Below are 11,643 nucleotides of genomic sequence, written 5' to 3' on the forward strand. Positions count from 1 at the left end.
CTCTGTTGAGGTGCAATCCGTCCAACTTCAACAGATCCTTCCTGCCCCAGAACTGGCCCCAGTGCCCCAGGAATCTGAAGCCCTCCCTCCTGCTGCAATCATCCCGGCAAGTGGAGAGTATTCCATCACACTCCTTACTTGTGCCTTTGTAGATGGTGGAAAGGCTTTGGGGAGTCAACCTATAACCCATCAGGTAGTGGAAAAGAATTTAAAACCAAGAAACAAAATAGCCTTTCTTTTGTTATGAGCCCTGCCAGACAAAATGAAACTTGAGTAAAGGCAAAGTTCAAGTGCTGCCTCAACGCTTGGATCAAACCTGCATTCTGAATTCCCAATCATTTGGATGACAAGCATTTCCACACAGGGGAAGGAAGATCATAAGCCATGCCCCCACTGGCCCTCCATGGCACATTTCCTGGTATCTTATCAAAAGCAGGTAATTTCCAAGCTGTCTGTGGCTTGAGAGGAAAGAGCGTAACATACTTTCAACTGGATCACTTTATTCTGACATTGTGGTGCACACCGTTGAATACATGCTTCAGATTGCTGGGGCATTGGGGCCAGTTCTGGGGCAGGAGAGATCTGTTGAAGGTGGACGGATTGCACCTCAACAGAGCTGGAATCAATAACCTCATGGGCAAACTAACTAGTGCTGTGGGAGAGGGTTTAAACTAATTTGGCAGCGGCACCACCATGAAACATGCCAAATTCTCAATATTGATATTGAATGGTTTAAGTAACAAGAGACAGTAACATATCCTAGTGCAGAGCTTTACTTTATGAATGTAAAATGATTTTCTCCACAAATAGAAAGTTACTCTCTCTTTTATATTAAATGTCTCTTTGGATTATAAATGTTCATTTTTGGAGAGGTGTTGAAATACCACTGCTTCTTCAGGTGACTGTGCCAACATATGTGTGAGGAATCCTGAGTCATGCAGGGCTATGCTTTCAAATAATGAGATGGCAGCCAATTCAAACAAAACAAAAATGTCTGTAGTATCAAATGGTTTCAAACATGGCTATACTGCATAAGAAAGAAGTGATTTTGAATTTTTTTTTCTTCAATCTTCATTTAAAAAAAAGTAATTTATAAATCCAGTAGTGAACTAAATCATCGCACCATTCTCGTCTGATGTCACTGTGGTGCATAGCTGCTCTCTTTTTAAGCAAAGAAACATTTTTCATGAAAACAGTATCTTCAAGAATAGTTAATTGTGTGCAGTAATTGAAAGCAAATTGGCACGTCTAAGTGAAAATATATGGTAAAAGAACATTTCTGGTTTAGTTTTATTTTGATGTTGCTTTGTAATTTGGATGAATTGATGCTTAAAGAATTAAGCGCTGTGTTTTTATGGGGTATATTTGGGTTAAATGTTAACTTGCAATATCTATTTCATTATTGAAATGCAATTTAGATCCAGCCATGGTTTTGTTGCTTCCAGTGCCACCACCAGTATGCCAATATAGTGAGCCAAAACTGTATATTTCTTGAATGACAGTAGTGTAGGAACTGGAGTTCCTAGCCGAAGAATTGAGATCGACTCAGAAAATCAAAAACAATAAAATTTAATGAACAAATGAAGCTGTACAGGAAATTGTAGGATACAATGCAAATAGGTCTGGTCTGCTTGAAAGCCTCTCTGGAAACTGCTAGAAGGTTCCGAGCTCAACTGCTAGCAGGTTCCGAGCTCCACTGCTAGAAGGTTCCGAGCTCTGACGTCATCACGTTCTTCCCGCCGTTGAGAGATCACGTGACGGACGGCATGACGTCATCACGCGGAGTACAGGAAAGAAGCCCTAGTACAGTTAACAGATACATTAAAGGTGCAGCCCCCAGCTGTACTACATTGCTGTAAAAGGAATTATATACAATTGTCCGTAATCCTCTGGTGGTTCCGCCACATGCGCCCCCCAGAATTGCTTTTAACAGAGAAGGTAAGGCGAGAAGGGGGTCTGACGAGTCTGTCCGACCGACTGCGATACCCCGGCAGCTGGAATGGAGCGCTAGAAGATGAACTGGCCGTTGGCTGTGGTTGGGATGACGCCGCAGGCGGAGGAGAAGAAGAGGCCAGCTGTGGTCGACCAGGTGAGGCGGGCACTGGCGACTCGGCGGATGACTGTGGCTGTACTGGACCGGCAGTCGACGGTGGACGACCACGACGAGGCGGCTGAGCGGTGATGACTGGTTCGCTCAGATCCAGATGCGCCGGTTTCAACCGGTCGATGGAGATGTGGTCAGGCTTACCGCCGACGTCGACTGTGAAGGACTTGTCACCTGACGGGATGACGCGGAACGGACCTGTGTAAGGCGGTTTGAACGGGTTTTTGCGAGCATCCTGCCGAATGAACACGTATTCTGTGCTCTTAAGATCCACCGGGACATGGGAGCGCTGCAGGTCATGATGCGACGTAGGCACTGGGATGAAATTCCTAGCCGCTTCCTGGTGGCTGACGAGCTGCTGAGCTGGGGACCAGGGTTCCGTGTGAGGAGGAAGAAAATCGGTAGGCACTCTGAGTGGTTGGCCGTAAACCAGCTCTGCTGAAGAAGAATGCAGGTTGCCCTTAGACGCCGTGCGAAGACCTAGCAGCACCCAAGGGAGCCTGTCCACCCAACTAGGCCCACGGAGACTAGCATGCAGTGCGGCTTTAAGGGACCTGTGGAATCTTTCACACAAACCGTTCGCCTGTGGATGGTAGGCGGTGGTACGATGAAGCTTGGTGCCCAAACCTTGAGCTACGCCCGGCTTAGGAACAATGTGTAATGGCGAGGACCAAGGACTATTCGAACGTCGAATAATACCCAGGCATTCCATTGTATGGAACTCCGCCTTGGCGGCCGCGAGTTTACCGGGTTCCAGCCTTCGAGCTCTCGCATAAACGGGGGATCCTGTTGTGGTAATGTGGTGCGCCACACCGTGCCTCGCGACTAAAGAAGAAAATGTGGGCCTGGTGAGCTCAGGGAACTCACTGAGAAGACAAGAGAACTCATTTGGAGATGGGACTGCACAGGCAACTGACCAAGACATCGCGGTGCTTCAGTGGCAGGGGACCGAGTGAAAAGTGGAGGCACTGATTAGCCGGCAGTGTCGGACGTTGACGAGAAACCCGTTTGCGCAGAAGAAATCTGCCCCCAGGATGGCCTGTGAGACTTTCACCGTGATGAACTCCCAAACAAAACGTTGGCCGCCAAAACTCAACTGGACCCTACGCTTTCCGAACGTGCGAATGGCCGCACCATTGGCTGCCTCGAGGGGGGGACCTTGACCGCTGGATTGAAGATATAGCTTCGACGCTGGTAGGATACTGCACTGGGAGCCAGTATCACAGAGAAAACGTCGCCCTGACAGGGAGTCTGTAATGTATAGGAGTTTCCCTGTGGACCCGACGGCCATCGCAACTCCGGCGCGTCCCTTAGGCCTTATTGATCTTCTCAGAAACCGCTGGTTTGAGGTAGGTTTTTTTTGGTGAGAAACTGCAGGGCGGACGGCAATTTCTGGCCTTCGCGCCAAAACGAGCGTGGCATGCACACCAGCCTGCAGGAGGAGTCGTCGAATTCGCTCTTGTGGGGGATGGGCGCCTCGTGGCTGCACAAGATTGTTGTGAGACGGTGAATATTTTATCCGCTTCCGCGGCGAGTTCAGCACAATCCGTGATCGCGGAATTGGCCAAGGCCGTCTGTACTGGCTCTGGTAGTTGACGGAGAAACAGCTCGCGGAACAGAAAACATTGCGATTCCGAGCCCAAAAGCGTGAGCATTTGGCTCATGAGCTTTGAGGATTTTGAGTCCCCGAGGCCGGGCATGGAGATAAGTCTGCGAGCGCGCTCCGACTTGGACAGACCGAAAATCTGCAGTAAACGTGTTTTTAAAGCTTCGTACTTGCCATCGTTCAGTGGACTCTCGAGGAGGCTGATGACCCGCGAGGCCGTGGCACTGTTGAGGGCGGAGACCACGTAATAATAACGGGTCGAATCCACTGCTACTCCCCGGATTGCAAATTGGGCTTCCGCCTGGAAAAACCACACGGCCGGTTGTTGCTCCCAAAATTGCAGCAGTTTGAGGGTGACGGCGTTCGTGTCCATGATGTAACTTCAACGAAAATTGTTCGAAGAAATCGGGGTCACCAATGTAGGAACTGGGGTTCCTAGCCGAAGAATTGAGATCGACTCAGAAAATCAAAAACAATAAAATTTAATGAACAAACGAAGCTGTACAGGAAACTGTAGGATACAATGCAAATAGGTCTGGTCTGCTTGAAAGCCTCTCTGGAAACTGCTAGCAGGTTCCAAGCTCAACTGCTAGCAGGTTCCGAGCTCAACTGTATGGGAGAAATGGGTTTTGCTTCCTGGGACACTGACACCAGTACTGGGGCAGGAGGGAGCTGTTCCGTTGGGACGGGCTTCACTTGGCCAGTGCTGGGACTAGAGTCCTGGCGGATCATATAACTAGGGCTGTAGAGAGGGCTTTAAACTAACTAGTTGGGGGGAGGTTCCTAGAGAGCAAATAATAAAAATGACAACAGAGAAGGTCATAGACTTAGGTAGCACTGGGGAAATTAAAAACCAGAGCGTGTCAGGAAGGGGCAGAAGGTATGGAGTAAAAGGTAAAGTAATAAAAAGGGCAAAAGCAGGAACTAAGTGTCACAAAACATATTTGAAAGTTCTCTATCTGAATGCACGTAGCATTCGTAACAAAATAGACGAGTTAATGGCACAAATAACTACATATGGGTATGATCTTGTGGCCATTACAGAAACATGGCTGCAGGGTGACAACGCCTGGGAATTAAACATACCAGGTTATTTAACGATCAGGAAGGACAGGCAGGAAGGAAGGGGAGGTGGGGTGGGTATGTTAATAAAGGAAGGAATCACTGTAATACAGAGAAATGATATTGGGTCAAAAGATCAGGATAATGAAACAGTTTGGGTGGAGGTAAGGAATAATAAGGGGAAAAAAACACTAGTGGGCGTAGTCTATAGGCCTCCGAACAGTGGCAACTCTGTTGGACGGAGTATCAATCAGGAAATAGCTGAGGCTTGTAATAAGGGAACATCTATAATTATGGGGGATTTTAACTATCATATTAATTGGACAAATCAAATTGGGCAGGGCTGCCTTGAGGATGAGTTCATTGAGTGTATTAGGGATGGGTTTCTTGAGCAGTATGTAACTGAACCGACCAGGGGGCAAGCAACCTTAGATCTGGTCCTGTGTAACGAGACAGGATTAATTAAAATGTCCTAGTAAAGGATCCCCTTGGAATGAGTGACCATAACGTGGTTGAATTCCATATTCAATTAGAGGGTGAGAAGGTTGGATCTCAAACAAGCGTGCTAAGCTTGAATAAAGGAGACTATGAAGGTATGAGAGCGGAATTGAGTAGAGTGGATTGGGAAAATAGATTAAAGGGTAAGACGATACATGATCAGTGGTGTACATTTAAGGAGTTATTTTACAACTTCCAAAAAATATATATTCCACTGAGAAGAAAAGGGTGTAAAAGAAAAGACAGCCATCCGTGGCTAAGTAAAGAAATTAAGGATAGTATTCGACTAAAAACAAGGGCATATAAGGTAGCCAAATCTAGTGGGAAGATAGAGGATTGGGAAAACTTTAAAAGACAGCAAAAAATAACAAAAAGATTGATTAAGAAAGGGAAGATAGATTATGAAAGTAAATTAGCAAAAAATATAAAAACAGATAGTAAGAGTTTTTATAGTTATATAAAAAGAAAAAGGGTGGCTAAAGTAAATGTTGGTCCCTTAGAGGATGAGACCGGGAAATTAATGGTGGGAAATATGGAGATGGCAAAAACACTGAATGAATATTTTATATCCGTCTTTACAGTAGAAGACACTAAGAATATCCCAACACTGGACAAACAGGGGGCTAAAGGGGGGGGAGGAGCTAAACACGATCAAAATCACTAAGGAAGTGGTACTCGGTAAAATAATGGGACTCGAGGCGGATAAATCACCTGGACCTGATGGCTTACATCCTAGGGTCTTGAGGGAAGTGGCGGTAGGGATTGTGGATGCATTGGTAATAATTTTCCAAAACTCCCTGGACTCGGCAAAGGTCCCGGCAGACTGGAAAACTGCTAATGTAACACCCTTATTTAAAAAGGGCAGTAGACAGAAGGCTGGAAAGCCTAACCTCTGTGGTAGGTAAGATTTTGGAGTCCATTATTAAGGAGACAGTAACAGGACATTTGGATAATCATAACTTAATAGGACAAAGTCAGCATGGTTTTATGAAGGGGAAGTCATGTTTGACAAATTTGCTGGAGTTCTTTGAGGAAGTAACATATAGGGTGGATAAAGGGGAACCAGTGGACGTAGTGTATTTAGACTTCCAAAAGGCAGTTGACAAGGTGCCACACAAGATTATTGCTTAAGATAAAAAATCACGGGATTGGGGGTAATATTCTGGCATGGATAGAGGATTGGCTATCTAACAGAAAGCAGAGAGTTGGGATAAATGGTTCATTCTCGGACTGGCAATCAGCAACTAGTGGTGTTCCACAGGGGTCAGTGCTGGGTCCCCAACTCTTTACAATCTATATTAACAATTTGGAGGAGGGGACCGAGTGTAACATATCAAAGTTTGCAGATGATACTAAGATGGGAGGGAAAGTAGTGAGTGAGGAGGACATAAAAAACCTGCAAGGGGACATAGACAGGCTAAGTAAGTGGGCAGAGATTTGGCAGATGGAATACAATACTGGAAAGTGTGAGGTTATGCACTTTGGCAGGAAAAATCGTAGCGCAAGTTATTATCTTAATGGCAAGAAACTGGAAAGTACTGAAGTACAAAGGGATCTGGGGGTCCTGGTGCACGAAACTCAAAAGGTTAGTATGCAGGTGCAGCAAGTGATTAAGGCGGCCAATGGAATGTTGGCTTTCATTGCTAGGGGGATAGAATATAAAAATAGGGAGGTATTGCTTCAGTTGTACAAGGTATTGGTGAGACCGCACCTGGAATACTGCGTACAGTTTTGGTGTCCATACTTAAGAAAAGACATACTTGCTCTCGAGTCAGTACAAAGAAGGTTCACTCGGTTAATCCCGGGGATGAGGGGATGGACATATGAGGAGAGGTTGAGTAGATTGGGACTCTACTCATTGGAGTTCAGAAGAATGAGAGGCGATCTTATTGAAACATAAGATTGTGAAGGGGTTGGATCGGGTGGATGCGGGGAGGATGTTCCCGATGATGGGTGAAACTAGAACTAGGGGGCATAGTCTTAGAATAAGGGGCTGCTCTTTCAAAACTGAGATGAGGAGGAACTACTTCACTCAGAGGGTGGTAGGTCCATGGAATATGCTGCCCCAAAAAGCTGTAGAAGCTACATTATTACATAAATTTAAAACAGAAATAGACAGTTTCCTAGAAGTAAAGGGAATTAAGGGTTACGGGGAGCGGGCAGGAATTTGGACATGAGTCTAGGTTCGGATCGGTCATGGCCCTGTGGGTAGCGGAGCGGTCCCAGGGGCCGTGTAGCCTGATCCTGCTCCTATTTTGTGTGTCTAATTCTGTTAGATTCAGGAGATGGTTTTGTGATAGTGGATTGTCGGTTAGGATCAGATCAGCCATGATCTTATTGAATGGCGGAGCAGGCTCGAGAGGCCGATTGGCCTACTCCTGCTCCTATTTCTTATGTTCTTATGTAACTGCTAGCAGGTTCCGAGCTCTACTGCTAGAAGGTTCCGAGCTCTGACGTCATCACGTTCTTCCCGCCGTTGAGAGATCACGTGACGGACGGCATGACGTCATCACACGGAGTACAGGAAAGAAGCCCTGGTACAGTTAACAGATACATTAAAGGTGCAGCCCCCAGCTGTACTGCATTGCTGTAAAAGGAATTATATACAATTGTCCGTAATCCTCTGGCGGTTCGGCCACAGTAGCATAATTGATTAATTTCTAGTTGTATTGTGTACATGCTGATTTTGGGAAAGGGTCACTGATTGATTAAAATTTTGACATGTGCATTATCTTGATTCCACCAATGTGAAAATGAAGAGGGTGAAATTGGACATGGACTGGGACGCAAAACAGGCGGTATTGTATTTGCCAACCATTATATAACATCCACAACCTAAAGTCCTTCATAATATTTTTTACCACCAGACTGGAGTATGAACCGTATATACAAAGTACGTATCTAGTAGTACCGAAAGAGTTGTGGTGATTAGAACCCATTTTTTTATAATACTTCCAATACTTTCTCATATAGACTTGCCAGCTGTCATACTAAAACAATAGGTTTGAGGTTTCATTCTTTTAAATTTATTATAAAATGTGCTTTTAAAATGAGTAAATGGACACAACACTTTAGTATAGAATAACTATTTAACAGTCATTACATTTTCTTTCTTGCAGTTTGAAGGGCGAAAATACTGTGAGCATGATTTTCAGATGCTTTTCGCCCCCTGTTGTCATCAGTGTGGTGAGTGTTCAACATTAATTAGCAAATGTTATATTTTCGTGAAAGAATAAACTCCCTATTTTTCCGATTCACTTTTACTGTAGTTCTAACTCTGTTAGCTACTCACAAGCGCTCTCTCTTGCTTTAATCCTTGTTATGTTATTTATGACCCTTTCAGTTAGAGCGTACTAATGGGCTTTAGCCGTTCCCAATCAGCAATACTGAGCAAAGCTGTGGGCTGTGTATTGCACCCTCCTCTCCCCCCATCCCCCAACCAGCCAAGAGAGAGGTCTGTGCGCATATGTGGAACTCCACATATGGTTGTAGACTTTTAACATTTTGAAACATTTTCTCTCTAAGAAAAATGTGCCTAAAAGATCTGACCGACTGCTTGAGTTTTTAAACCCGGTGTAACAAAAATGAAAATATTTTGCTTATATTAGATTTACTGATTTAAATTCCTTTTACTACCAGTAACAGTGCATGAGGGGTTAAAAATGTAGGTTCACACAGCCAGCTATTTTTGACATACAACAGCTAAACTTGGATAAGTTATCTGTATGGAGGTGCACGAACAGAGAGACCTAGGGGTATGTGTGCACAAATTGTTGAAGGTGGCAGGGCAGGTTGAGAAAGCAGTTAAAAAGGCTTACGGGATCCTGGGCTTCCTAAATAGAGGTACAGTATAGAGAACAAAAGTGTGGAAATTATGATGAACCTGTATAAAACACTGGTTCGGCCCCAACTGGAGTACTGTGTCCAATTCTGGGCACCACACTTTAGGAAGGATGTGAAGACCTTAGAAAGGGTGCAGAAAAAATTTACGAAAATGATTCCAGGAATGAGGGACTTCATTTACGTTGATAGACTGGAGAAGCTGGGGTTGTTCTCCTTAGAGCAGAGAAGGTTGAGAGGAGATTTGATAGAGGTGTTCAAAATCACAAGGGGTCTAGACAGAGTAGATAGAGAGAAACTGTTCCCATTGGTGGAAGGGTCGAGAACCAGGGGACACAGATTTAAGGCGATTGGCAAAAGAACCAAAGGCGACATAAGCAAAAACCTTTTTACGCAGCGAGTGGTTAAGATCTGGAATGCACTGCCTGAAAGAGTGGTGGAGGCAGATTCAATCACGGTTTTCAAAAGGGTGTTGGATAAGTATCTGAAGGAAAGAAATTTGCAGGGCTTCGGGGAAAGGGTGGGGGAGTGGGACTACCTGAAGTGCTCTTGCAGACAGCCGGCATGGGCTCGACTAGCCGAATGGCCTCCTTCCATACTGTAACCATTCTATGATTCTGTGATATAGATGTAAATTAGCTCATCTATAGGTGGTCACTGCTGAATACTGGGTTTTAATATATTAATTGTTCAAATAGCCAGGTTTTTCCATTTCACAGCTTCTGAACTCCAGGATGTTTGAGGCTCGTTCCTCAAACCTTGTCTGTTGCCTTACAATGAAATGATAGCCAAGCTAAATAATCCAATAAGTTAGTTTGTTGATGTCTTTTGTTCTGACATGTCTTTGGGACCTTGAAACATGTCATTGCTTTGATCTGTGTCAGAGGATTTCAATCAAACCCCCTGGAGTGCTGGATTTGATTGGACAGCTGTGTCTGAGACCTATGAGAAGGAGCAGAGGCAATTTGGCTCCAGTCCTTTTGATTGATAGCTCTGTGGCGAGAAGTCTCACATAGGGATTAACCCCTTGGCAGTGTTCCACCACATAAGCATACGCCTATTTTCATTGTTTGGGACCTGGAAGAAGTATCTGGTTTTGATGTACATTGAAGAAAATAGTCAAGTTTCTAATTACTGTGAACAGTTACTATTCAGTACTGAATACTGTTCATCTACTTGTGCCATCTATATATTGAAAATAGTACCTCTGTCACATCTTCCATTGAAAAGGTACATGTAAATAATACCTCCATATGGAATTTCCCATTTTAAATGTTTGTACGCCTACTAGTTATGTATGTATTTTTGCCTGTGATGCCTGTAATATTTCAATAGTATTAAAAATGTAATTTTGTAATAATTATAGACAGAGGCTGTAGTCCTATGTCAGTATACCAGAGATAAGGGTCTGAGGTGCAGGAGTCAAAACACTTGCAGCTTATTAAGGGCTAAATGTTACAAACATATTCACAGCCAGTTTGGAGGAGCACAGAGATCTTGAAGGGCTGTAGGGGTGGAGAAGGTTACAGAGATGGGGAGGGGGGAGGCGAAGGCCATGAAGGGATTTGAAAATGAGGATGAGAATTTTACAGAGAAGAATAAACATAAATGTATCCATGAGAAGATTGAAACTATCCAAGGCTATTTTATATGACAACCGTTACAGCCTTACAGATTTGTTGATAGTCTACAGATATTGCCTGTCGGCTACGTTTGCAGCTTTTTAGTCTTCTGTTTTTAGATATAGAGCTTGATATAAAATGGACCCTAAAATAAATAGATTCTGCTCTGGCCACCAAATGTCACTGTGGGGCAGTCGCTGTGCGGCAGTGGCAGTCACTGTGGGGCAGTCACTGTGGGGCAGTCACTGTGCGGCAGTCACTGTGGGACAGTGGCAGTCACTGTGGGACAGGGGCAGTCACTGTGGGGCAGTCACTGTGGGGCAGGGGCAGTCACTGTGGGGCAGTCACTGTGGGGCAGTCACTGTGGGGCAGTCACTGTGGGACAGTGGCAGTCACTGTGGGACAGGGGCAGTCACTGTGGGGCAGTCACTGTGCGGCAGTCACTCTGGGACAGTGGCAGTCACTGTGGGACAGGGGCAGTCACTGTGGGGCAGTCACTGTGCGGCAGTCTGTGTCTGAACCACTGTGTTAACCAGCAGCCACATTGGTATAAGTCATTAAACAACAACAGCAACTTACATTTATTTGGCGCCCTTAACCTAATAAAACGTCCCAAGGTGCTTCACAGGAGCGTTCTCAAATAAAACTTGATACCAAGCCATATAAGGAGATGTTAGGGCAGATGACCAAAAGCTTGGTCAAAGAGGTAGGTTTTAAGGAGCGTCTTAAAGGAGAAAAGAGAGGTTGAGAGGCGGAGCGGTTTAGGAAGGGAATTCCAGAGCTTAGGGCCTAGGCAGCTGAAGGCACGGCCGCCAATGGTGGAGCACTTAAAATCGGGGATGTTCAAGAGGCCAGAATTGGTGAAGCGCAGAGATCCCGGGGGATTATAGGGCTGGAGGAGGTTAGAGATG

The 11,643-nt window shown here is 45.0% G+C and overlaps 1 protein-coding gene across 7 annotated transcripts in view; it reads left to right on the top strand.

Annotated features, from left to right (window-relative positions):
* Positions 1-11,643, top strand: part of LOC147111785 (LIM and senescent cell antigen-like-containing domain protein 1) — a 211,182-nt gene that overhangs the window by 151,038 nt on the left and 48,501 nt on the right. For all 7 annotated transcript variants that reach the window (XM_085999015.1, XM_085999017.1, XM_085999018.1 and 4 more), the window contains exon 3: positions 8,390-8,456. In XM_085999015.1, the coding sequence (XP_085855141.1) occupies positions 8,390-8,456 (67 nt within the window). The remainder of the gene's footprint in view (positions 1-8,389; positions 8,457-11,643) is intronic.

This window comes from Somniosus microcephalus, chromosome 10, assembly GCF_052327205.1.
Source record: "Somniosus microcephalus isolate GS21.2 chromosome 10, FLI_Smic_1.0, whole genome shotgun sequence".
Taxonomy (NCBI): domain Eukaryota; kingdom Metazoa; phylum Chordata; class Chondrichthyes; order Squaliformes; family Somniosidae; genus Somniosus; species Somniosus microcephalus.